Genomic DNA, 27,961 nt, shown 5'->3' with positions numbered 1-27,961 from the left:
ACAGCTCCCTCTGTTGGCCAAAAGTTATACGTGCTCTTCCAACATAAAAGTGGATCACACAGACAATAATGGTAATTAATATGGTCCTCTACAAGTTAAAATTGGGGGGGGGGGTATTTAACAGAACACTCTGCTCAGTCTTTATTAACACATAGCACCACACAGGCATCTCAGCAAGAGGAGTCACGGATCTTTCTGTTTAACAGTCTGTGCTGTGCAGTTCTTCACAAGGCAAGGTCTAGCTCTAGGAGGTCATGATGACAGTGAAGGAAATTTTGCACAGCTATTGAAATGGTTGAGTTCCTGAATTGATTGTACATGTCCCTAAGTTCAAAATGAGATCCTGAATTTATTGAGCCTGTCATGGTTCTGTGTGTCTGAGTTTGCAGGTAGGGCTGAGCAGGTTGCAATGGGGACGAAGGGTAGAGGCTGGAGCCACAATTGATACCACCTGCAGCTCATCAGCATGCTCGTTAGCCGGCTTTACTCCTGGCTATTTAGGATCAAGCAGGAGCTCCAGTCTTCGCCAGATTGTCATTATATGCAGCGTGGTAATCAGGCCTCTTCCTACGATCGATCTTGTACCTTGTTCTTGGATTACTGACCTTGTCATCTCTGATCTACAGCCTAAGACCTTGATCCCTCAGTTAACCTCAGCACCCAGGATTTGGACTACTCATCATACCAAGCCGCCTGCCTACCTGTGTAGAGGATTAAAATGAAACTCAAATGATAAACAGAGTTAAATGCTGGGATCCCATTTAAAATGCGGGAAACTGAGCCCAGTGAGGATGATAACTTACCAGATGCTGAACTGGAGACTCCGCTACCCTCAACAAGTCAAGACCACAACTGTGAGATCGAAACGAGACCACAGCGACCTCGGAGACAGCGAAGACCACCAAGAACACTGAGATACCACAAAATTGGAACTCCGTCCTGTTATAGTCTGGCTGCATTACACACCTATGGCAAGTATCCTGCTCTGATACCACCACTGCAGTCATATCACCAGCAGCTTCCTTATTATCCTATTGTTGTTCAAATGTTTAGTCTCCTCCTCCTCCTCCTAAGAACTTTGAACCCAAATATGACCCCCTAAACACCCATGAAAAGTTGTGAAACTTGGCACACACGTCAAGCCCGGCGAAAATTTCGATATTCTAACGTCCGCATACACTTCAATACAAAATTGGCTCAACAAATGAATGGGGTCCCGAAAGTCTACTTCGACATAGGGACGCGAAACTCGGCACACACGTGTAACACCCCAAGTCAAGCAGAAAAGTCAATGGAACACCTGTTGCCATGGCAACGGGGTGCCCGCCATCTTGGCGTGTACGGGCATTTTTTTTGCCATTTTTTGCACTTTACACACATCGTATTTGAACGAACTAGTCTGAGGGGATTCGTGCGATTGACTCCAAATTTGTTGGGGACCTTCCTGACAAGTTGGGGACCAAACGCTATTCAAATCTTTCTAATAGGAGAAAGCGTGTTACCGTGGCAACCGGCGGAAAAAGGCCTTCTCGCCATGAAACACGATTTGCTCATATCTCCATAGGAATACATGGGAACTGCACCAAACTTGACAGGATTCACACTTGTTGGGTCCTTAACACATTACAACACCTGTTGCCATGGCAACATATTAGTATCGGGTGGCGGGAGCCAGGAGGCTCGGACCCGATGGATGCCGCTTGCAGCTTTAATTTGTATTGAATGCAGACTGATGCACCTTTTGTGAACAGTTCAAAACACTTAAAGTCCAGGGAATGTACTTACTCTACATGCCTAGGACTCAGTGGACTGGGGACAACAGCAAGCACTGATAATATTGCCATAATAGCACAGTTGTGTGCTTTGCTTTAAAGTGGACTGTGACTTTTTTCCAGGAAAATGGTACAGGTTTTTGGAAAAAGAAAATGCACATTCTGTGTGACGCTGGACCACGAAGAATAGTGTCTGTATATGTGAACCAAGTGGGTAATTGTAACAGTTAACTGATGACAGTTTCCATAATGTGTTTGCCTGTAGTACTTCTGTTGCATATGATGCTGGCACTTGGGGTAAGAGTAATGATGTTGAGGACAACATCTAACCTTGTGGGGGAGTGTGTAGAGGATTAAAATGAAACTCAAATGATAAACAGAGTTAAATGCTGGGATCCCATTTAAAATGGGTTTTGAGTGCAACCAATGCAGTAACCAGAGGGCACCAGCAGGGGGAGTGTGGGACCACTAAGCTGTGTAGCAAGGCACCCCGTTCCCTCACTTCAGTTAATACACACAGGAGCTGAGGAACTCTGGTGTCCGTGTGTTATTTAACTTATTCTCCCCCTTATCATGTATGAACACTCTCATAATGACTATCTATGCCTGCAAGTGAGTCAATAAGTGTAAAACCTACCAAGGGTTACTTTAGCTTGATATGACTGTGTCTTTTAATGTGGTAAACTAAGTTGTGTATCTGTGATGAACCACGTGTTGAGTTAGCATAATTAGCTTGAAGCTAACGGCGTTCTGTGCTAATCGAACCACCGTCTGTTGGGTTGTAGTAGTTAGTAAGACCCATGGATTATCTGAGTACCTGTGCTGCCATGTATGTATGTATGCATTGTGTTCTGCGTTTCATTTCTGTACTGCTAAAGCAAGAGTGCTGTTAATTCTGTTGTGACGTATGGGTTAGCGGCCTGATACCTCTGGAAACGAGCCGAGTCACAGTATGTTCATTCTGGTTGCTACATGATATTTTAGTATGTTCATTCTGTATACTATATGAGATTTTATTATGTTCATTTTGCTGAAAGGTTTACAAATATTGGCATTATAGCTGCATTTAGGGTAAAATATGTGTCTACAGTAATTTGCAATGTATTTAATGCATTGACTTCAGTTAATACACACAGGAGCTGAGGAACTCTGGTGTCCGTGTGTCATTTAACTTATTCTCCCCCTTATCAGGGCGTTTACATTTAGAGGCACCGCTGGGATGGTGATAGTAAGGCTGGTGTTCTACTACAGAGGACAACGTCTCACGTCGACCATCCCATATTAGGAACCAAGGTTCCGCTGTGTGCAGCTACAAGTAACGTGACATCTAACTAAGGAAAGCGTGCATCCTGAGGTGTAGGATACTCACCAGGGAACAGCAGGTTCACGGTAACTGGTACGTCACTACTGTGCTGCACTACAACCCACGCGCGTAAGAGGATGGATTCAGAGATTGAGGATCTTCAGTTTGAGATAAAAAGAGCCATATTCCAGCTAACCAGAGATAAGTTAATACAAGTTTGTGACTCGCTTAGAATCTCAGGAACAGACCAAGGGAAACTTCTGGGCAAAACGACTAACTCTCTTGTCACATACATTAACCAGCATGTTGAGCGCGATGCTTTAAAGAAACCTGAGGATGAAGGCATGTCAGAGCTGCTGACTATAATGGATATGATTAAGATGCTGCAGGAACCAAACAAAATTGATGCACCAGAGAAACTAGGAGGGGATGAAGAGCAGGAAAAGTTAAAGAACTTCAACAACTGAAACTTATGGTACAGCAGAAATAGAGCGAAATGCAAAACCTGACAAACAAAAACATAAAGGGCCCTGCAGTCGAACAAGCTCACACTAATTCTGCCAGTGCAAGTAGCCCCACATGGCGAAAAGACTACAAAATCTCAGGTCAGATTGGTGAACCGGGACAAAAGGACAGACTTACCTTTTCCAGCTTGGCTCGACAGATCGAAAGTGGTCTTAGTAAGGGTTACCCTGAACCAGAAATAGTGGATGCTGTTATCAGAGCAATTGTACCCGGCTTACAACTACGTAGTTACCTGGAAGGTAAAAGTAACCTGATTCTCCGCTCACACTACCAAGAGAGAAGTGCAACGAAGCTTTACAAACTGCTCACTACAGACGTTCAAGGCAATAGAGAGACTCCCCAAAATTTTGTAATTAGAGCAATGGATCTGCAGCAAAAAATATTGTTCGCATCACAGGAGGCTGAGTCCAGTCAAGTATAGCCCAGCATTAGTGCAAAGCATGTTCATGCATACTGTACTTACTGGCCTCCAAAGCGACAACATCAACGCCGATTTCCAACCGTATTTGTTACATCCAAATACGTCCGATGAGTTGCTCTTAGAGAGACTTAATACAGCATGCGCTAATGATAAGGAGAGACAGGAGAAGAGGAGACAGACTACACAGTGTCCTACTAGTATCCATGTGGTCCAGTCTAGTGATACTTGTGCAGACAAAACACACCGAGGGCAGAAGAATGTAACCGTGCTTCCCCCCGATGTACTATCAGACCTGAAGGAAATTAAAGCAGAGATAGTGCAGTTAAAAGGCCTGAAAGTAGAAGTGTCACAGATTAGAGAATCTATTCATAATACAGGAGCTGCGACAAAATCCCTAAATTATAGTGGGACAAACAATGGAGCACCTCAGCACGTAACGTATGCTCAGCCACAGTCTGCAGCCTGGGATAGGGAGAATATAGCAGCACAGTTTTATGCAACAGGTACTCCAGGATTCATGACAGGGACAGCTCAGTTTTAACAAAGATTTGCTCCACAAAGGTATACCATGCCACAGCCGCGGCCAAAATGCTCTGGGTGTTTACAAAGGGGAGAGGAATACTGTCAGCATTCTTACAGGTGTGGGAGTAGTGAGCATTTTTGCGCGGGCTGTAGGGGATACAGGGGTGGGCCCAGCATTACAAGGGGTCCTGCTTTAAACGAGGAAAGGTTGCCCCCGAGGAACAGGTAGTGACCACATCAACCAGAGTGTCCCGCCAGTGCGCCAACTGCAGGGTGACAGAAGGAACACAAAAACTCAAACAGTGCTCAATCTGTAAGAGAGAATTTTACTGCTCCAAAGAATGTCAAACTAGTCATTGGCAAAACCATAAAGACATCTGTACACCGTTCACATCAACTAAAGTAAAAGCATCACAGATACCCTGACGCAAAGCAAGGACTGACCGTAAAAGAAATGTTTTGTCAAAAGAACATTCTACAGTGACTGATTTAGTGGGAAAGAAGTGCCTTGTTAATTGTTTCATACAGGGAAAGAAAACCCAAGCACTTTGGGATACAGGATCCCAAGTGTCAGCAATTGATGAGGTGTGGAAAGCTGACAACTTCCCTGATGTTAAAATTAGGGACATTGCGGAGATTGTTGACCCACATGACACACTACAAATTGAGGCTGTAAACGGAACAGAAATGCCGTATACAGGGTGGGTAGAAATGAGGTTTAGATTAGCAGCTGATGCTGAGGAGCTGCATGTTCCTATGCTTGTTATGAGGGGCAGTCAACAGCCCCGCCCAATCATTCGCTTTAATGTAATAGAGCGGGTTGTTATTAGCAGCCAAACAAAAACGCAGAATGATGCAGAGACAGACAAGCTGAAGAAAACTGTGAGGATGGCTTTTCCTAATTTAAGGAGAGAAACGACCAGTGCGTTTATCAAAGCAGACAAACCCATAGAAACACCACAAGTGCGATCTAGCTCCAGGGAGCGTAGTTTAACAGAGAAGGGTAAAGAGCTGCTCGAGCAGACAGTTAAGAAAGGGGAAAAGGCCTTTCTTAAGGCTTACGTCTCCTGGAAGGAGCGCGCAAGGGAAACCCGGACCACGCTTAAAACCTTCTGCTCAGCCGAAGATCTCAGTACGAAACTACAGGATATCAAAACCTTAGAAACTTTAGTACACCAGCTTTATGAGCCCTTCCGACGCAACCACAATGCTACGCCGGATATTGTTAAGAAAATGGACGCATGCACTATTCTAACAGCTGAGATCTGCGACCTTATCAACAAACGCATGGAGGACGTTGACAAAACCTTTAAAGAGCAACTCGAGAAGGAAAGAATAAGGATTATCTTATGTAGGAAAGAGTATGGTTCCATATTTGGAAACACAGAAACAGTAACGGTTCGTTCAGCATTATCGCAGGATTCCGATTCATGCTCAAGGGCTACCTCAGATTCCTCCAGCAAACGTGCAGATGCAGAAGCAGAGCTCGCAGCCAAGATAGAGCAGGCGAACGCAATGCAACAGGTTCACGAACAACAAGTAAGGTTAAGTAAGATGGAAGGTGAATTAAAACTTAAAGAAGCCCAGATGCTTGCAGAAATGAAATTAAAGCTAAAAGAAGAAAGAACCAGGTTGCAACAGTTGCAGGCAGAAAAGGAAGTTAAGGTAGCAGCAGCGCGTGTAAAAGCTTACAGCTCATACAACTGCATTGAGAACGGTGAACAACAGACTAACTATCAACCTCAAATCCCGTGCCAAAACGGCAAGAACCAAACCCCTCTAGACCCACAAGCCGCGCCCTTTCACCCACCAAACATATCATTCGAAGTACCAAGACACGAGGAGGCGGTTAGCCTAACTCCAGATCTCTCGAGCTTGCTCATCACCAACCGTCTGCCCATCACTGAACCCGCTGTGTTCACAGGCGATCCACTGAAATTTATAGACTGGAAGATGTCATTCGTGACACTGATTGATCAGAAGTTGCTCCCCGCGTGTGAGAAAATGTTATATTTAAAGAAGTACCTTGGAGGTGAGGCATGCAAGGCAGTGGAGGGTTTTTTCTATCGAAACACAGAGGATGCCTATCGGAGCGCGTGGGAAATCTTACAGGATAGGTATGGAGGTTCATTTGTCGTCCAAAGAGCTTTCAGGGAAAGGTTAATGAAATGGCCTAAAATATTAGCAAATGACCCTGCAGTGTTAAGAGAGTTTGCAGATTTCCTACAAGGCTGCGTTGAGGTCATCCCCCACGTTAAAGGCCTAGCCATCCTGAATGATTGTGAGGAAAATCACAAACTTCTTAAGAAACTACCTGATTGGATCGTGCGTAGGTGGAGCCGTGTTGTAGTGGATGAGCTGGATAGATCACAAGAATATCTGTCGTTTGCCTGTTTCACGGAGTTCCTGCAAAGGGAAGCTAAAATAGCTTGCAATCCCATTGCTTCTCCTTACCTGCTAAACAATAAAACCTCGGATGAGAGGGTTTCCAAGAAAGCCAAAGTGCTCAACACGAGCACCCAAATTAAGTCGCCTGCCTTATTAGAGACACCACCCTCGAGGCCAAGGCCACCATGTTTAGTCTGCAAAAATGAAACGCACGGCATTGCTAAATGCCCAGCCTTTGCAGCAAAGACTGTTGACGAAAAGAAGGCCTTCATTCACGAGAACCACCTTTGCTTTGGGTGTTTAAGAAAGGGCCACACCACAAGAGACTGCAAAGGGAGACACACATGTAGTGTATGTAGTCGAAGTCATCCAACCTGTTTGCACATACAGAGAAACACAGAACCTGCAAGGGCACCAAACAGTGATTCAGTGGCCACAGGAGACAAGTCAAAACCCGAAGTCCCGAAGGTTATGTCTCATACCTTGACGAGACATACTTCTGCCACATCTTGCATCGTCCCAGTACTATTGTCGACCAATGCAGAGCCCGAAAGAGAAATCCTCACTTATGCTCTACTTGATACACAGAGCGATTCCACCTTTGTCTTAGCTGACCTAATGTCTCGACTAAATGTAAACACCCAGCCGCTTCAGCTAAAGCTTAGCACAATGACAGCGGTCGACATAGTCATAGCAAGCGAAGTTGCCCACGGTTTGCAAGTTCGTGGTCTCGGCTCGGAGACCCAAATCCAACTCCATCAAGCCTACACGAGAGACTTTATCCCCGTAGACAAGTCTCACATTCCTACTAAGGAGACCGCTCTTCAGTGGTCACACCTTAAGCATTTAGCGACCAAGTTACCGCCACTACAGGACTGCGAAGTCGGTCTTCTGATCGGTTACGACTGCCCAGCAGCATTAGCTCCCTTGGAGGTTATTACTGGTACCGAAAGGGAACCCTTCGCTCAAAGAACTGTGCTCGGCTGGAGTGTCATAGGATCAGTGAATCCCCATCTTGACAGACAGGAGGGCCAGAGTTTCGTGCACAGAGTCACAGTTAAGGAAATGCCAATGCCCCCAGTCACCGACGTGTTAAAGGCTCTGGAAGTAGACTTTAATGAAAGAAGGTATGAGGAGAAATATGTGTCTCAGGATGACGTTCGGTTTGTGCAGCTTCTTTCCGAAACCATAAGAGAAAGGGAAGATAGACACTATGAAATACCCTTGCCTTTTAAGGAAGACAATCCGCCACTACTGCCCAACAACAAGAGATTAGCCACCATTCGTCTTCAACATCTTAAGAAAAGGTTGAAGGCCGACAAACAGTACCACGAACACTACACAGCGTTCATGGAAGAAACTATCAGGAGAGGTGACGCTGAACTAGCCCCCTCAATATCAGGAGAAGAAACTGTGTGGTACATCCCACATCATGGGGTGTACCACCCCAAAAAACCAGACAAGTTGAGGGTTGTCTTCGATTGCTCAGCAAAGTTCAACGGCACTTCTCTTAATGACACTTTACTGACTGGTCCAGACCTGATAAATTCCCTAGTAGGGGTTCTCTGTCGCTTTAGAAGGGAGTCTGTGGCTGTGGTATGCGACATCGAAAAGATGTTCCATCAGTTTTACGTCCCACCCAAGATGCGCAACTACCTACGGTTCCTTTGGTGGGAAGACGGCCTGTTAGAAACAGAACCCACGGAGTACAGAATGGCAGTCCATCTTTTAGGCGCTAGCTCTTCTCCAGGTTGCGCCAATTTCGACCTTAAATATCTGGCAAAACAACACAAGGCAGATTACCCTTCAGCATCAACATTTATCGAGAAAAACTTCTATGTTGACGACGGCCTAACCGGTGTTCCAACAGTCAGGGAGGCCGTCGATTTAGTCACAGAAGCACAAGAGCTATGCAGAACAGCGGGTCTACGGCTACATAAGTTCAACTCAAACCAGAAAGAGGTTCTGTCCTGCATAGCCCCCTCAGAAAGAGCATTAGTCAGTGAACCTCTCAAATTTAGCCCAGACTCATCACTGGAGGGGCAAGTACTTGGTATCCAGTGGTCAATCGAGAGTGATACATTTAAATTCAGTGTCAACCTAAGGAATCAACCCTCAACTCGTCGGGGGGTTCTTTCGGTCGTGTCCTCTCTTTACGACCCTCTGGGCTTCGTAGCTCCCTTTGTCCTGAGCGGCAAGAGCATTCTCCAAGAACTTTGTCAGAAGGGCGTTGGTTGGGATGACATTATTCCCGAGAGCTTAACCCCAAGGTGGGAGGCTTGGAGGAGTGGCCTCAAGTTGCTCGAGGAAATCAAAATACCCAGATGCTACCATCCTCCGGACTTTGGCAAAATAGTAAAGGTAGAACTGCACCACTTTTCTGACGCTAGTAACGTAGGTTATGGCGCATGTTCTTATCTCAGATACAAGAATGACAGAGACGAAGTTCATTGCAGCCTAGCAATGGCCAAAGCAAGAGTTGCAGCAACAAGGATCATGAGTATTCCGAGACTAGAACTCACAGCAGCAGTAACTGCAGCAAAGTTGAGCGTTATGCTTAAGACCGAGCTTGAGTTACAGATCGATGCAGAATTTTTTTGGACAGACTCCCAGGTAGTTTTAGCATACATCAACAACGAGGCCAGGAGATTTCACGTATTTGTGGCAAACCGAGTTCAACTCATAAGGGAGATCACCAATCCAGCTCAGTGGCACTATGTGGACACAGCTCAAAACCCAGCAGACCATGCCTCTAGGGGCCTCAGCGCAGCAGACATTTCTTCTTCAAGTTGGTTTTCTGGGCCCAGCTTCTTTTTTTTTTTTTTTTTTTTTTTTTTTTTTTTATCATTGTTTTTATTTAAATTTTCCGTTTTACAAAACAAACACAAGCCACTGGAACTGGCACAGAACACAAACAAAACAAACAAAAAGAGTACAGCTCAGACACACAAAGTTTGTGACAGACATATCTTAGTCATTGATAAGCCAGAGTCCATAAGTAGAAATTCACGTGCCTTTCAGTAGTATTGAGGAGATATCAGGTCCGACATAGTCCAAAAATGGACTCCAGGTTTTATAGAACTGGTCCACACTGGCATGTATAATGTTAGTGAGATACTCCAAAGGAATCAACTCAAAAACAATTTTACGCCATCCACTAACAGAAGGAGTTTTGTCACTAATCCACTGTAAAAGAATATTTTTCCTTGCTGCAAACGTAAGAATATTAAAAAGCCTTTTGTTGGTTGTAGCCGTTATATGTCTGCTTGGAAGACCCAGGATCAGTGACATAGGATCCATTCCCAAGTCCGTGTGGAAAATACTTTCAAGTTCACATACAATCTCAGTCCAATATTGCTTAAGTTTATGACATGACCAAATACAATGAGTTAAAGTGCCCACTTGAGTTTTACACTTGAGACACAGAGGAGAGAGGGAGCGGTTAAAGGAATGCCTGCGACTCGGTGATATGTGTAATCTATGTAGAATTTTAAGCTGTAATGCTTTTGTTCGAGTACAGATTGACAACTTTTTTGCTTGGGACCAAACATCTGTCCAAGTTTCTTCATCTATAGTCACAGACAGCTCCTTCTCCCACACACCTCTGACCCTCTGCGCACCAATATTAGTCAATCCGTTAACCACACCATACAATGAACTGAGAGAGACCTTAGACTGATGTTGAAACAGCATCCTCTCAATATCAGACACATCAGGGTGTTGCAAAAGGGTTGTACTATGAGTGATATAATGCCTTACTTGCAAGAAGCGAAAGAAATCCTGCTTAGGAAGCTGATATTTTTCCATAAGTAGATCAAATGACAGAAAAATGTTATTTGAAAAAAGGTCCCCTAACGTTTTTATATTCTTATTACTCCATTGTAGAAAACCAGGGTCTGAAAGACCTGGCAAAAAATCTGGATTATTCATAATTGGAGTAAACATAGATGTTGTTTTAGACCTTCCTTCCAGGCGACAAACAGAGCGCCATGCCTTTAGAGTATTAATTGTTACAGGATTCACACACTTGTCTTTTATATCTTTAAAATTCTTGAAGAATAGTAAGTCATGTAATCTGCACTGTGACAATGTCCATCCAAGTAGAAGAGTTACCCCCAGTCCATTCATATATAAATCTCAAATGAGCACAAAGCTGATATATTCTTATATTAGGCAAGTCCAATCCACCCAATGAACCCGGCAAATGCAACACTGCCATTTTAAGCCTCGGTCTGCGCTTATTCCAAATAAAGGAGCTGAGCCAGCCGTTTATATCTTTCAAAACTCTCTTGGAAAACAACACAGGAATCATTTGTATAGGATATAACAGCCTCGGCAGTACATTCATCTTAATCAAAGCTATACGTCCTAACCAAGAAACAGGAAATGAACACCACCGTTCTAAATCTTGTTTAATTTTACTGAATAAGGGGACGAAGTTAGCTCTGTATAATTGGTCAAAGGATGGAGTGATAAAGGTACCCAGGTATACAAAGCCTGCAGGAGACCACTTAAAAGGGAAAGAGGGAGCGATATTAGGTATGGCAGTAAGAGAGCCAAGAGGCATCGCCTCTGACTTAGTCAGATTGACCTTATAGCCGGAGAACTCACTAAACCTATCCATCACCTCTAGAAGAGCCGGTATGGAAGTCTCAGGATCAGTCAGAAGTATCAGGACATCATCCGCATATAAGGTTATTTTGTGACATGCCTGACCAATCTCTAAACTGCGTATTGTAGGTGTTATTCTTATGGCCTCAGCAAGTGGCTCAATGGCCAATGCAAATAAAAGAGGGGACAAGGGGCAGCCTTGTCTTGTTCCTCTGTAGGTAGTGAAATATTCTGATCGGAATCCATTAGTTAGAACGGCCGCTTGGGGATCAGTATAAATTATCCTAACCCATTTAATAAAATTGTCTCCAAGACCAAACCGTTCCAGTGTGTAGAGTAAAAAGGACCATTCGACACGGTCAAATGCCTTCTCTGCATCGAGAGAAAGCACCAGACCGTCAATATGTTGGTGTTTATAAGCCTGGATAGTATTTAGAAGACGCCGTACATTGGTGGTTGAATTGCGTCCCTTTATAAAGCCGGTTTGATCCTCTTTTATCAATATGGGCAAAAAATTCTCCAAACGCGCAGCTAAAATCTTAGAAAGCAGCTTCCTATCAACATTTAAAAGTGCTATCGGTCTGTAGGATGTACAAGACTTGGGACATTTACCCTTTTTCAAAATTAAAGATATGGTAGCTTCCTTCAAAGATTGTGGAAATTCTCCAGTAGTGAAAGAATGATTAAACATATCAAGTAGAGGCCCTACAAGTACATCTTGAAACTGTTTATAGAATTCACAACTAAGTCCGTCGGGTCCTGGTGACTTTCCAATTTGTAGGGATTTAATGGCTTTAATTAGTTCAGTTTTTGTAATGGGGCTATTAAGAACAGTTCTCTGTTCTCCTGACAGCTTGGGTAAATTAATCTGAGAAAAGAAATTTACAGTTAATTGTGCTGCATCTGATGTTTGTTCAGAAGAATACAATTTCTCATAGAACTCTCTGAAGCATTTGTTTATTGACTTACTATCATATACCTCATAACCTTCCGTATCAGAAATAGCTGCAATAATTTGAGACTCAGCCTGTTTTTTAGCTAGATAAGCAAGACATTTTCCGGGTTTATCTCCATGTTCATAAAACCTTTGTTTAGTGTAATTAATTTTCCTTTCAGCCTCTTTAGTAAGAAGACAGCCTAGAGCGGATCTGAGAGCAGTAATTTCTTGCCATAAAGACGGTAAGGGCGAAACAATATATAGCTTTTCCTTATCTGCCAATTCAGTCTCCAAATTATTTTGTTTTTCTAATCTTTGACGCTTCTTAGTAGCAGAGTATGAAATAATCAATCCTCTTGCATAGGCTTTACAAGTTTCCCATAAGATAGAGGTGTTAGTAGCTGTCTGCTTATTAATTGTGAAAAACATTTTAATTTCTGTAGAAAAATAAGATGTAAACATAGAATCTTTAAGAATAGTAGTGTTAAGTCTCCAGTGTCGAGACTGGCTCAGTACAGTTTTAGGTTTAATGTCCATAACTATGCTTGCATGGTCAGAAATTATTATACTTTTTATATCACATGACACAACAGAATATAGCTCAGACCGAGGAAAGAAAAAATAATCAATTCTAGTTTGGCATTTGTGGGGGGCAGAGAAAAATGTATACTCCTTATTAGAGGGATGGATACTTCTCCAAACATCAGCCAATCCAAGCTCATCACACAAAGCACAAAGAGCCTTTGCCTGGGCAGATGGGGCCATAGTACCATGTGGGAATCTATCAATAAGTGGATTTAAAATTAAATTAAAATCACTACCCACCAGTACAGTGGAATCAACTGAAAGTGCTGCCAATTCGAGAAAAACTTTAGTGAGAAAAGAAATCGGGTGGGCTGGAGGAAGATACACATTCATTATCACAATGTTTTGCCCCTGTAAATTCCCTCTAATCAAAACATAACGGCCACAATGATCTCTAACATAACTAACAATAGTGAAGGGCAGGGATTTCTTGATCAAAATAACCACTCCTCTACTCCTAGTTGTGAAAGAAGAAAAGAACACTTGCCCAAATATTCCTTGTTGAAGCTTGGAATGTTCAGTGTCATTGAGATGGGTCTCTTGTAAAAGAGCAATATCTACATCGTTCTTTTTTAAGTAAGTAAAAATTTTCCTGCGCTTAATGGGATTGTGGACACCCCGCACATTCCAAGTACAAACTCGTAGCTTATTCATCTTAATTTAAAAACACATAGAAAATTAGGCAAAGAAGCATAAGACCTGAGCTGCATAAAAGCATTACAAATAATATAAAAAACAAAAAACACAGAAAAACAAGTAATGAACAATGGGGCGATATCCCTACTGCGCATGTAGGGAACTACCTTCCTACACCCATCAGCAACGAACAGCTGACAGGTGCAACAAGCGCTACACTCACGCCTATACATAGGTGTAACACACAAGTCCGTTTCGCTCACGGTGAGAGTACAACTTCACCTGGAGAATCATAACGTCAGCAAATGCTTTAATGTCACTCAGTAGCCTGCTGGAAATCACACATACACCAAAGCCAGACTAATACTCACGTAACTCCAGAAGCTATAGTCCAGTACTTGACGTAAATCAGAAAAGAAAAAAGTATATCCCTGTGATTAATCCAAAACGTTACGGCAGAGAGTCGACAAAAGCCGAGGCAGCCTCCGATGTGACAAACCTCTTCTCTGCCCCGTTGACAGACACCCTCAGCGTTGCTGGATATATGAGCGCGTAGTCCACGTTCATCCTCTTCAGTCGAGTTTTCACCCCATCAAAGGCCTTGCGTTTTTTGACCACTGCCGCTGAATAATCGTTGAAGAAAGAGACGTTAAGACGATCCGCGGGCTGGTCCTTATCAGCAGCGAGACGTCGGGCAGCAGCCATTACGCGTTGCTTGTCGGTAAAGTTGTGAAACTTTATAATGATGGGTCTGGGGCGTTGATTGGGACCCGGTTTGAGCGCAAGAGTGCAGTGTGCGCGGTCCACCTTGATCTCTCCAGATTTAGTTGTGATCTTCAGAAAAGTGGGGAGCCACGTCTCCACAAAAGCCACTGCATCTCTCCCCTCGGTGCCTTCGAGTAGACCAATCAGGCGTAGATTACATCTGCGGCTGCGATTTTCTAAGTCATCGATATGATCCACCATTTCACCAACTTGTTTCTCAAGTTTAATCACTTTAGCTTGCAGTAACTCCGTGGCGTCCTCCACATCAGAAATCCTGGACTCCGCTTGGCCTACACGAGTTCCAAGCGCATGCATTTCAGCAGTTTGGTCGCGAATAGCAACAAGCACTGTGTCAATTTTAGCATAGATGGCCTCTGTGATTTTATCGGACATCCTTTCCAGAACTTGAAGCACACTTGGATCTACATTATCTCTGTCACCATCTTCAGCTTCGGCTGGGCCCAAAGCAATGGCTTCCTCCAGAGGCTCCGCGCTGTTGTTATTAGACTTACTTGCAACAACTTTGTCACTCATAGGCTTCTCTGCCACGGGCTCCGCGTTAGTATTTGCGAGCTTGTCTGCAACGGGTTCCGCATTGTCGACAGTAGGCCTCCCCGTAGCAGTCTTCTTTTTGGCTTTGGTCTTAACCTCGGGCATTTTCAGAAAATAATTGTCCAGGCTCATTATAGAGCTTCTTCCATCATTAAAAATCAAACTCTCATCAGGCAAATAAAGTGAATAAACGGATAATTTAAGACAAATCACCGGAGCTCAGCGGGGCGCGATGTTCACTCTACGACGCCATCTTGCCCTCTCCTCGGCCCAGCTTCTTAAGGGAATCCAAACCACCTTCTTTCCCAAGCTCCCCCGTGGAGCTACTTGTAGGCGACCCAGAAGTTAAATCCCTCACAACGCACGCAATGCAGGTCTCTGAACAAAGTGACATTTTAAGCCGTTTGAATCGGTTTTCCAGCTGGTCTCTCCTAGTTAAAGTTATCGCAAGAATTAAGAGACTAGGAACTGAGCCACGTCCGCGCAGCAGTCTTGTAACGGTGAAAGAGTGTAGAAGAGCCGCAAGGGTGATGATCAGTTTAGTACAACAGCAAGCCTTCTCCAAAGAGATAGGTCTTCTCAAGGGAGGGGCTAGCCTTCCAAGCTCTAGCCCGCTTAGTCACCTCGACCCAGTTTTAGTTGATGGGCTTTTGCGTGTTGGGGGAAGACTGTCGAGATCTACTCTCAGTCAAGAACTTAGGCACCCTATTATATTGCCAAAGGAGAGCCACATTACCAAACTAATCTTGTCCCACTATCACACAGCAACTCGACATCAGGGACGCAATCAAACTCTAACAGAACTTTGAGCAAATGGGTTCTGGGCACTTGGTGGGAGCAAAGCGGTTGCCAGGTTGATACATAAATGCGTGCTATGTCGAAGGCTCCGGCGCTCTACAGAAGAACAGCGTATGTCAGAGCTCCCCAAGGAACGTTTAGAGGCTTCAGCTCCCTTTACACACTGTGGTATGGACTGTTTTGGTCCTTTTGTGACTAGACAAGGGCGCAAGGAGTGTAAAAGATACGGTCTGATCTTTACATGTCTGTCATCGCGCTCCGTCCACATAGAAATGCTTGAAGACCTGTCCACTGATGCGTTTATAAATGGCTTGAGATGCTTCATCAGTCTACGAGGGGCTGTGTGCAAATTACGCTGTGATCAGGGCACAAACTTTACAGGAGCTAAAAGAGAGTTAAAAGAGGCGCTGACACAATGCGATACCAAGGCCCTGGAAACGTTCTTGGCAGACAAACAATGCGAGTTCATCTTTAATGCTCCATCAGCCAGCCATGCAGGTGGGGTTTGGGAGTGCCAAATTAGAACCATTCGCAACGTCTTACATGCTACAGCAGCTCAATGTCCAGGTAGGCTGTACGACACCTCCCTGAGAACCCTGTTTTATGAGGCTATGGCTATTGTCAACAGTCGTCCATTGACAGTTGATGGAATCAGTGACCCTCAGGCCCCTGAACCACTGACCCCCAACCATCTCATCCTTATGAAATCTAAGGTTGCGCTCCCTCCGCCGGGAAAGTTTGTGAAGGAAGACATATATGCGTCCAAAAGGTGGCGTAGAGTGCAGTACCTAGCGGAGCAGTTTTGGAGTCGGTGGAAAAGGGAATACCTTATGAGTATTTCCCTTAGACAGAAGTGGCACACACCCCGCCGTAATCTGAAAATAAATGACATAGTTATCATCAAGGAAGATATACTTCCAAGATGCCAGTGGCAGCTGGCACGTGTGGTTGAGACCATAGAAGGCGAGGATGGGGCAGTTCGTAGAGTTAAGGTGCAAGTGGGGGATCGGAAGCCAGCGAAAGAAGGAGATCACACGTCGAGACACTCAATCGAACGGCCTATTCAGAAATTAGTAGTTCTTCTGGAAAATGAATAGTTATCAGCACTGTTTACACACGAAGCTTACATGACATTGTAAACATTGTAAGAGTGTCTATAGCTAATTTACTAGACCCTGTCTTAAGGCGGTCCATTTGTTCTAAAATAATGTACGTTTTGTTTACCTTATGGTGTTATAACATGATTTGGTGGGAGTGTAAAAGACCGCTAGTTCAATACTATGGTCATGTGACACTGACGTCATCGATGCTACGTGCACCGGAACTAGTTCATATAGTGCATATCCTTCTCTCGGGTGCACTCGCGGCATAAAAGACTTCTTTGTTACGCGTAAGTTTCTGTATTGTTGTTTGAATATTGCCTCGTAAGTGTAACATATGTTTACTTTAGTTTGTTTTCTGACTCACCTATGTCTTTGTTTACGTTATGCTTGCTTTGCGGGGTTACTTTAGCCAACGTGTGCTTACAAGCTAACAGTGCCAGAGTCGCTGCAGTTGTGTATTTGTGTTGCAATACGTAGAGGGGAATTTACATGTTTTGTTGTGAATGTGCAGAGTATTCGAGCCCCCTCTGCAACTTTATCCCTAATGCGGTTTAAGAATACAACTGTGTTTATTTTATTTATAGTTTTCACGGTGTCAAAGAAAAGAAGCTGGAGTCGTTCAGGTTGTTCCTGCGCACCCCAGAAGAGAACAAATAAAGTGCTACACCCGTCAGAAGCTCTCTTCTCCTTTATTGAAGCCAAGGGCCGCTACATCATGTTTGATTTTCAAAATGCACATACACATATTCAAAAGAGATTTAGTCTAGACGTCTTTTCCTGTAGACAGATCCACATCATCAGTTCTGGTTATCAGGAAAATAACGGTGTTTCTGGTTAATGGCATCAGAGTTTGCAGCATTATGAAACACAGCAACCATCCCTGTGTGGAAGCAGAGTAGCGTCCTGGAGAAAATCCTGCTGGAAGGAAAAAGTCAAGTAAACGTCAGTCTGTTCGTTCAGGTCAGTCAGAACTTTGTCAGTTACGTCACTCGTTCTGCAGAACAGCCAAATCAGAGCAGGTAGATTTTCCCTGCATGTAGGAGGATCCTTGAAGGTCAATATGGCATCGTTTTGGAAAGACATGAAGTCTGCTGGAGTTTTCTTAATCAATTTATTAAACTCCAAGATGATATGGACATTAAGCCAATTTGAATTTCTGTTAATTATGTGTCCATCATCAGCCAAATTTTGCTCGAGCAGCTTTTTCTCTTTTGTTCTTTTACAAATCTTTTATTGTTATTTTACAAGAGAATCAGTTTAAAACATCCACGGATATCAGATTATTAGTTTGTAATTTCTCCCGGTACCTCTCTGTATTATTTCTTACAGTGCACTTTCCTGTGTTATTGCAAATAACAACAACCAAAAACTATTTTATCTATATTAATGTAGGTTTGTTGAAGTAGTTTTTCAAGTTTCCTTTCTTTTACTTTAACTAATTTCCATCTGGTTTTTTGCTGACAGTTAAAATAGGAGCTCCTTTAATTTGCTTTAATTTTTACCATTTATTAATCACCATTTTCTCTAAGTGCCAGGGATTTATTTTCCTCTAAGCAAGCTGTTTATTAATCCATCCTCTTTTTTCTTGTTCTTCTTTCTGACAGATTTCAAATCCTTAGTTTGCTTGATTGAAATATAGATCAGGCCTTCCGTGTTGATTCTTAAAAGTAAAATAGCATGTAATTTTCTTCTTTTTATATATGTTTGAGACCTTGATCTCAAAGAGCCATGTTATCCATTTTAATTTACCAATGAGCCATGACAGAGCAATACCAAAGAAAATCATTCCAGTATATTTGGATGTGACTGCAAATAACCCCTAAAGGCAGTATGTTATGGGACCACAAGTCAAAGTTATTATGCAGCCTTTTTAAGAGCAAAATGGAAGCTGTTTCAGGTTTATTATAAATTCTGGATACCAAGATATTCAAAACCTTAACTTAAACCAATTGTGAGCAAAAATAAAATAATCAGGAACCAGAGACACACAAGCAGTTTTTGTGCAAATCACACACTTAAACTTCTTAGGAAATCAGATGACTTGCAGCTTGCATCACCACACAGAACCAAGCAGGAAAACTGCCTTTCGGTATTTACATAAATGCACATAAGGATCAGTATGTTGGCATTTCCAAACAATACTCTCTGCCCATAGATGCTTCACATGAATGGAGCGTATTGGACATCAGACTTCTATGATGTCACAAATGTTATTATTTTTTTTTTTCATTTTACTCAACTGTACTACTTCTTATTTACTTATTTATTCATTTATTTATTCATTCAGTCATTTTTAGCTGGAAGGGGGCTGGGGGGGATTGGGCTTGGTGTGTGTGTGTATACATGTGTGCGTGTGACTGTGTGAAAGATTTCATTGAGTGTTTTTATTCTTGTTTTTAATCATGTAAAGAACTTTGTGTTGCCTATGGCATGAAAAGAGCTTTACAAGTAAAATTTTATTTGAGGAAGGCAGTGTCAAAAATTTGTTTATAAAAAGAATTCATCACAAATGAACGGCTCACAACTGTGAATCGGTTCCCATCGTTCATTTAAAAGAGTCGTTCAAAAGAATCGATTTGTTCATGAACGTCACATCTCTAACTCACTCTCACTGCTTCAGCTGTAGGAATGAGAGAGATACTGATGAGAGAGATCTTATCAGGTCCTGGGTCAGCGGTTAGACGGGGAAATCTGGAGGAAATATAAATTCATGTGTCAGTGAGTCACTGTTAGGATGCATCTGAAGGGATCAAATAAAGAAAATATTATTTTCATCTCGTTTTACTAATTTTTCTTTCTTTTAAAAACAATGAGCCGATCAGTGAAAGGTTGTTGCCACCAGCTCGCTAAACATGTTCTCTGTTTTGTTTCAGAACAAAATTCTATTGAATTCTTACCATATTTGTTTCTCATAAAACTCATAAAATAAAACTACTTATAAAATCAAATAATTCTCCTGTGACAGAGGAGCTGTTGCTTAGAGTCTACGTTGCCCATTTTTACCACAAAAAAAGAAGGGGGGGGGGTACTAGGTATCCGGGCGACGGACTTCTTTGGCTCATTTTACATGAGTAACACCACAGATGTGGAACTGGCAGGTTTGGACTGTGACAAAGCCATCACTGTTGAGTTCAAACATGATGACAAGCTCAGCGAGGAGACCGGAGCACTCATGCAGGTGTGTTAGTTTGTATTTTTTATCATTTAAAATATGATTGAGAGTTAAAATACTGCAGATTTTCTTATCAGTTACCTGATCTGACACCAGGGCACCCAAATAATCTTATCAAATAACAGTCAGCAGGATCTGGAGGACTGGTGATTGTGTTGGAGCTTGTAGTGTTTTCATCCAAAACACAATTAAAGAAGAAATGTAAACACTAGACATATGTGTCCTCTTTGTTTTCCTTCAGTGTGCTGTGTTGTACACAAGCTGCAGCGGTCAGCGGCGCCTCCGCATTCACAACATGGCGGTCAACTGCTGCTCTCAGCTGGCTGACCTCTACCGTAACTGTGAGACGGACACAATCATCAACTTCTTCTCCAAATACGGTAAGTGGTTGACTGTTGTTCACGGCAGAGTTTGTATAGCATTTTGTAAACATGGTACTTTGCTGCTCCTGTGAACCTGCAAGTTACACAAGAGTAGAAAGTTATTATGTGCAGCTTTATTGTAATAAGGTGTAAATGTTTTATTTCTGTCAATCGCTGCATTTACAGGGATCACTTTTGATCCAGTCAGAGTAAAAATGGGTCACGAAAACACTTCAGCTTATCCGATCGGCCTTGAACGGGATGAATTTTCAATCTGATCAAGAGAGTGGAAATTAAAATCTTTCCACAATCCAAAAAAATAACCATGTATCCACTCATCATGTCGACAGTTGACGTTTTTTTTTGTCTTCTTTTTTCCATATTTCCATATTATTCCATGCACATGCCAAATGCATTTCAGTCATATTAAATCTTTCCGTCATGTAAACACACAACTGACCATGTAAACATGTCAGCTGCCATCTCTGATCAGATTGCTTTCAATCGAATAGAAAAAAAAAATAGTCCATATAAACGTAGATATTATCAAATAAACAGCATTTTCTGATCACATCAACCCAAATCTCATGCTCAGAGTAATAAATGAAGCACTCTGTAAAGTGCCCATTTTACCTTTTACACCTTCGCAGTATTAAACACTCTCTGAGTCTAACATTAATAGGTCTGCTTATTATGAGCGAGTTTGTGCTGCTTTTTTTTTTATTTTTTTTTTTTTATTAATAATAATCTCTCATTTACATCTTGTTTTAAAAGCTCAGGATGCTTGTCTATGTCCCAAAACCAGGTGTAACACGGGGAGATGGGGCCCGGATCGTGACTAAGGGCGGGACCACAAGAGCCCACTGGTAGACCAACACAATTCCCAAAGAATGGTCTAGGGCTCCCTATTACGGAGTACGCAAGTTGGATCTGGCCATTAATTTATAGAAACAAGACAGTGTAGAAAAAAATAATCTCTTTATTAAACAATGTATAAAACACAACACAATAAAACACGTTAAGTAATCTGGGTGTTAACACAAAATCCACTGCAACCAAAACCAAAAAAAACCAAAACAAACCAAGAGTTAGTAAATTAATAACAAAACAAAATCAAACAAATCCCCAAATTACCAAACCCTTATAACAAAACAACAACAAAATAATCTAAAGGGCGTGGACCCTGGATTAAGACATAGGGTAGGTGGGACAGTAAACTAAGGTGCGCAAAACCCACTACTACGGGCACCGTCACATAATTTGAGCACCATAGACTAACGAGAGCACTACAGAGAGCACAGTAAGGAGCAAAGGCAATCTGTTTTGCAGGGAGAACACACAGTTAGCCACAATACATGCTAACCAAGAAGCCAACTAGTCTCATCCATACCTCCTTCCCGAGCAACGTAGCTCTACTCCAACGCCACTCCAGATATACCAGCAGCTCTGTCTAGTGTGGAAGAATACACGTTAGCCTGGTGTATACATAATATGCATCCTACAGCGTCATACCAGCCTTTACCTTCGCCAGCAAGCTAGGAGAAAATCCACGGCCCAACCAATAAACCCAGACGACCTGGCTCCAACAAACCACGGCAACCAGCTCGTGGAGACACGCCAACACGCCCAAAGGTAGAGAGAGGAAGACATTCTAGCTACCACACCTGTTTATACTCTCCCTGATGAGCCTACGCGGAGAAACGGAGGCAGTACGGCCCGTGATGCCATCACGACCGCACATAGGGTCGGAAAACACACCGCCATAATTAATGGGAACACCAGCTCCACCAAAGTTCATTACAGAAAAGAAATGTTCAAAAGTGTTGCGTTTTTGAGCCATGTGGATATAATCAAGACTTTAAATGGCCCAAATCTTTTAGTTGCATTGCTGATGTAATGTTGGTAGGAGTGATTATCTGGAGAATTCGCTGTTACATGTAAACAGAAACATTAATTGAGTTTATCTGCAACCCATGTCAACACAATAATCAGAATATCTTGCTTTTAATAAGGTAAATGTACACCTAATCATTCTAACAGTTTAATGAACAGCACATGAAGTTGCTGATTATTTTATGATATTTGTTCCTGGTGGTTCATGACATACGTTTTTGTGTTTTAAAGCTTTCCGAGGCGTCTTAAACAACCCCACAAAGGCAGTCAGAGACACTCTGGTCAACCAGTGTGCTCAGATTCTGGCTTGTTACAGAAAGAACTGTTCTAGTCCTTCATCTGCTGGTCAGGTATGGGGAAAATTGCTTATATACAACCTGCACATTATCAATTCTACGAAAGTACTCGTAGTCGACAGAAATGTGAACTTGTATCCAGATTTTGTCCATTTATCACACAATTTTGTATCACTTAAGTACAAAGAAATGTAAAAGCCCATTCCAAATTAAGCTGGACTAATTTGGCTAATTGGGTAACAATGAACTTTACTTTCCTTGGACTTCATTCACCCTAGTTTACCATTCTTTAGTTTTTATAGTCTCTTACTAGCAGTTACAGGTCAGATGTAGTTGGCAAATTCTGCTTTATTCATTTGTCTGGTTGAGTTTTTGAATCCCTTAATGTGCACATTTGTGTTTTCAGCTGATTCTCCCAGAATGCATGAAGCTGCTTCCCGTGTATCTGAACTGCGTGCTGAAGAGTGACGTGCTGCTGCCGGGAGCTGACGTCTCGCTGGACGACAGGGCTTACCTCAGGCAGCTGATCAGCTGCATGGACGTCGCAGAGACCCACATCTTCTTCTACCCCCGCCTGCTGCCACTGGTGAGACCACAAACACAGAAACACAAACTTTCTCACATGAAAGATTCAAGTTCAAGAAGTTCAAGAACCTTTATTTTCTTCTGTTTTACAGCCAGTAGAATCACAGCAGATCATTTAAAACCCTAAATGCTGCAGGAATTAATTAATCTTTTAGTTTATTAGTCCAATACCTCGGCAACAAGTACCTGCATCTGGATGGAAACAATCTGAACTGGTCCTGTAGTGGGTGGTCTGAATCTGACAGGATTAGTCTGGCTTTTGTCACTGACCTCATCTTGTGCAGATCAGTGTGGTTATTTAGATCTGTGCCAGCTATTTTACTGCACACCTGCACAATTCCCAGCAGTTTTTCCTATTTTCACACATTAAAAGACCAAACCAGTAGATAAAGTTAAAAGTTAATAAGGACTCGATAAAACAAGAATAAAAAAAACACTCATTAAAGTAAAACCACAAAGCTTCTGATAAAAATACATCCGCTGATGAGTTTTCTTACAATGTGAATCCACATGGGCTTCAAAAGTCATCAAGTACAGTTCCCAGGTACTTGTACTGTGAATTCTGTCACAATAACTTGATGAAAACTTTTATTTGCAATAGTATAATTAATTTGTAGTTTTATTAAGATAAGTTCATTTAGCCTTGAATCTTGAAGCACAAAAAACCAAAAACTAACAAGAAAATATTATATAATAATTAAAGGAATGTAGAATGAATAAAGGGCCGAAATCTTTCACTTGTAATTAAGATTTACTTTCCCCATATAGAATGACTTAACAGAGGATAAGCCCCAATAGGATCTGTATTTTCTCTGATAGAAATCCTTTTTCACTGGCTGGAAGCAGATGTTTCTAGAAGTTCTTGTAAGTTTTTCTTAGCATAATCTAATACATACCAAGTGTTTACTGATAAAATCTTAATCAATCAGAGCTGGAAAAAAAAATCATACAGGTAAACAGCACCTCATCCTCACTGTCATCCCATCTGATCCCCTGTTTTCCAGCGGGGGGAATGTTATTGCTCACATAGCTCCATATCAAGGTTATATTTTATCAAAACTCAGGAGCACTGAGGTACCATATCTCCCCTTGATCTTATCTGGTCATTTTGTGTAAATGACAGTTGCTTCTGTAACTTTTGTAAACATCATTTCTGTGATGACTCACTGTCCAAAGCAAAGAAAGCTGACCAGTGGAGACAGAAATGGTTTGCAACTGAATTAAAATAAGAAATCTAACAAAAGCAGATCTTTGCGAGATGCCTCTCAGCTTAAAAGTAAAGGATGGATTATTGTGTAAACTGTTTCTTTAAGGTGTAAAAGTTGCAGCAGCAGATATAATCCAGATGTAATGCTAATTGGGAAGTGGTTGAACAGGATTTCAAATCTATTGTACAATAAATAATAAAAAAAAATCTTCTGCAATAGTAAAATGTTAGATACAGAGCCCTGATATTGATCAAATAAATAAAAAAAACCAACGAAAAGCTCAAATGGCATTTGCATTTGATAGCTTGTGAAGATGTAATAAGGGCCAACATGTCAGAAATAAAATGATCTGAGCTGACTACACCGTGTGTGTCCAACTACTCATTTAAAAATGTAAGGAACTGCTTTCAGTGCATCTCTAGAACAATATTTACAGACTTAATCATTTTCCCCCTTTACCTTTTCAGATGAAGTTGGAAAGTGGGTCGTTACCGGTGGCAGTGAGGGACTCGGAGGAAAGGTTGTCAAAAGGCGGCGTTTACCTCCTGGAGACGGGGCTCCACCTCTTCCTGTGGGTGGGAGCCAGCGTCCAGCAGGAGCTGCTCCTCAACATCTTCGGCACTCCGAGCTTCAGCCAGATCGACTCGAACATGGTGAGAGGGACTGGATCTTTTTTTTATTTTCTACATTTGACTGTAGCAGACTAGTTTTATTTATTGTGGATTTTGTTTGTGAGAGAAGGAGTTGTCACCATGGTAACAGTAGCTTTAATAAAGAACATCCGTGCTCTGTTTGTTTCTGTTGTTTATTCACTTCAAATGAAATTTTCACTTTTCCAGATTATTTTGGTCAAATACTCAATAGATAACAAATTATCCTCAAGTGTTTTGTTTAGTTATGTGTTTTTTTTTTTAATCTGTTCAGTCTTTTTATTTTAGTAAGAGTATGAATGTTACTCCAGTGAACTCTGATTTGTGTTATTATGTGGCCTAGGGTACATTTCATTTGTAATCTGTTACTGAGGATGGTATCGTCCTTTTATTAACCCAGCTGGCAAAGTTGTGTATCCTTCCTTAGTTTCTCTGCTGTGTGTTTCAGACAAGTCTGCCTGTTCTGGACAACCCCTTCTCCCAGAGACTCCGAGAAATCGTTGACTCCTTCAGAGCACAGCGGTCACGATACATGAAGGTATGAGCAATTGTTTTCTATACTGGTGTTTTTCAGTGCTGGTCTCCAGGACTCACTGCCCTGCATGAAATAAGGCTCTAAGTTTCCCTGCTGCAACACACCTGACTAAAATGAATGGGTCATTGAGAGGCTGGTGCAGAACAGTGGGTCCCGAGGACCAGGATTGAGATAGACTTTGTATCTCTGTCCTTTTCAGGGCTGCATACCATTTCACTCACAGATAGGTTTTACCAAGTGTTTTCTATCTTCAAATGTTTGTTTTATTTGTTTTTTTTAACACCAGAAAATGAAAGTAAAAAAAAAATAAAATTATTGTAAACTTTTAAGGAAACAAAGGCATTAATTGAGGTATAGCTAATCATAAAACAATGTTTGGAAAGTAATTTTGTTCATAGCGTAGATCTACTGAAAATGAATCTTTGAAAAAACCTTTTTTTTTTATTTTAATAGAAAATTAAATTTCTACTTTTTAAAAAAAGTACACAAAAATGAGCTTTTGTGTGTTAGCTTTTTTCACTTAGATTACTGTTTGATTCCCGGTTCTATGATGCATTTTAGCTTCATTAAAGCTCCTCTCTCCTCTGGTTTGCAGCTGATGGTGGTGAAACAGGAAGACAGAGCCGAGCTGATATTCAAGCACTTCTTAGTGGAGGACAAGAGCGCCAGCGGGGGAGCGTCATACGTGGACTTCTTGTGTCACATGCACAAGGAGATCCGCCAGCTTCTCAGCTAGGCCTCGTTAATCACACCTTCACCTCTGATCCCCACCACAGACACACCTCCACCCAACCCTGGTCACCTTTCACCCTCCCATGTGAAAGGAAGCGCTTTATTTCCCCCTTCTTTCCTCCTTTTTTTTTTTTTTTATTAACCTAATAAACTAAGCTCTCCTTGCTGTCTGTCAGCTGAGCACCAGAGACCAGCTGGCGGATCACAGCATGTCTGATAGTGTGTAAGAAGTGAGATTGATAATGTGATCTTAGCAAAGCTTAACTCTGCCTCAGATCTACTGCTCCCACACAGCAGGAGCAGAATAACTGACAAGGAAGGGTAATGTATATACACAAGTGAACAATTATGTATGCAACAGACAGAGTGATGGAGGTGGCTGGTGTTAACTGTAGTTGCTGTACTGTCTGTATTATTAGCACTGAAAGGCTGTTTTGGGGGGGTGCATAAACAACTCTAATAGCAAACACTTTTTATATGATTGAATCCCAATACAATGATGGACATCTATGTATGAAAATGGAATTAAATAAATGCTGTTCTATCTGTCTCTTATCCACTTTAATCATGGCCTTAGTACCTGCTCCCCATGCTGCTCCAATCATCCATAATGTAAGTGTGTGCTTGTTTTCAGATGTAAGGATTAGCCCAGTTTTTATCTCCTGCTATGTTTCCAGGTGTAACGTCCAACTCAAACTTAAATACAGAAAGCATTTACAGAACAGTTTTAAAATAAATAAATCTGGTTTCACTGGAAATGAGTCTACATAAGACTGATGAGTAATCACACATTTTGATATGTTAATTCCCTTTAATGGTGCAAACATCTGGCTCCGTTTGGATTCAGATGAACTAGATGTTCATTTTAGATTAAAAACTCTGAGGCATGGGAGCTTTTCTTTTCAGCACGGCAGTGATGGAACACCTCTAATCGTGAGTGACGTAGTGCTGCAGACTTTATATTAATCAGAAGAGTTCGTCTCCTGAGCACAGAGTGACAACAGATGGTTGAACACCAGGTCATGTTTGCAGGTTTTGAGTTGTTCCCCACTGAAGAGTTGAAAATGTGTTCGGCGTGTAAATAGAATATATAATCTGTACAGAATTAATAGAAAATAACAATTTTAACAGCTTGCCTGAGCAGCTGTGGTCGGTTGATGGTTTCTCTGTCACTATTAGCCAAAATATAAAATCATGGCTTTTACTGACGAGAGGAAGATGGGCTTTTTATTATTATTTGTGTGAGTGCAAGATGTGTGTGTGAAAGTGCGGTCGGTCCTGGTGAATTTCTCACGGGGGAACAGAGGGATCAGCCAACACACGAACACACATTACTCTTGAGATTAAATGCTGTTTTCATTTATCACTTTTTCTTTTTTTTTTTTTCTTTTTTTTATGTGACTTTGTGTTTGGTGTGTGTGTGTGTGTGTGTGTGTAGCCCTCTGTTCCAGCTTTGTGTTCACTGATTCTGATTGACCCACCGTCTTGACTGTAATTTCATTTTCTCTTCCTTTGACTTTTTTTTCATTGCCTCTTGGGACTGCTAATAAAATGATTGTTAAAAGTGAAACTTTGCATCTTTTTTCTCTCCTTTTATATTTATATATATA

General features: G+C 41.9%; 2 protein-coding genes across 2 annotated transcripts; both read left to right on the top strand.

Annotated features, from left to right (window-relative positions):
* Nucleotides 1–398: 398 nt before the first annotated feature.
* LOC121632914 (protein transport protein Sec24C-like) lies at nucleotides 399–27,916 on the top strand. Its single transcript, XM_041974729.1, has 8 exons — nucleotides 399–551; nucleotides 627–971; nucleotides 20,332–20,470; nucleotides 22,577–22,695; nucleotides 23,048–23,227; nucleotides 24,902–25,087; nucleotides 25,533–25,622; nucleotides 26,215–27,916. Exons 2-8 carry the CDS (start codon nucleotides 969–971, stop codon nucleotides 26,353–26,355), a joined length of 858 nt encoding a protein of 285 aa, XP_041830663.1. The 5' UTR covers nucleotides 399–551; nucleotides 627–968; the 3' UTR covers nucleotides 26,356–27,916.
* Nucleotides 13,832–19,095, top strand: LOC121632913. Its single transcript, XM_041974728.1, has 2 exons — nucleotides 13,832–17,205; nucleotides 17,328–19,095. The coding sequence occupies exon 1, from the start codon at nucleotides 15,929–15,931 to the stop codon at nucleotides 16,910–16,912; it is 984 nt and encodes a 327-aa protein (XP_041830662.1). The 5' UTR covers nucleotides 13,832–15,928; the 3' UTR covers nucleotides 16,913–17,205; nucleotides 17,328–19,095.
* Nucleotides 27,917–27,961: the final 45 nt, after the last annotated feature.

Source organism: Melanotaenia boesemani, chromosome 21 (genome assembly GCF_017639745.1).
Source record: "Melanotaenia boesemani isolate fMelBoe1 chromosome 21, fMelBoe1.pri, whole genome shotgun sequence".
Lineage (NCBI taxonomy): Eukaryota > Metazoa > Chordata > Actinopteri > Atheriniformes > Melanotaeniidae > Melanotaenia > Melanotaenia boesemani.
The sequence above is the reverse complement of the archived record's forward strand: the minus strand, read 5'-3'. Positions and strand labels throughout refer to the sequence as shown.

Excerpts from the sequence above, each read along its gene's own strand:
- LOC121632914 (XM_041974729.1), top strand. Across the intron at positions 25,088-25,532 it reads GCCAGATCGACTCGAACATG|ACAAGTCTGCCTGTTCTGGA; the intron begins GTGAGAGGGACT and ends TGTGTGTTTCAG. Across the intron at positions 25,623-26,214 it reads AGCGGTCACGATACATGAAG|CTGATGGTGGTGAAACAGGA; the intron begins GTATGAGCAATT and ends TCTGGTTTGCAG.
- LOC121632913 (XM_041974728.1), top strand. The coding sequence starts at position 15,929 with ATGTCAGAGCTCCCCAAGGAACGTTTAGAGGCTTCAGCTCCCTTTACA.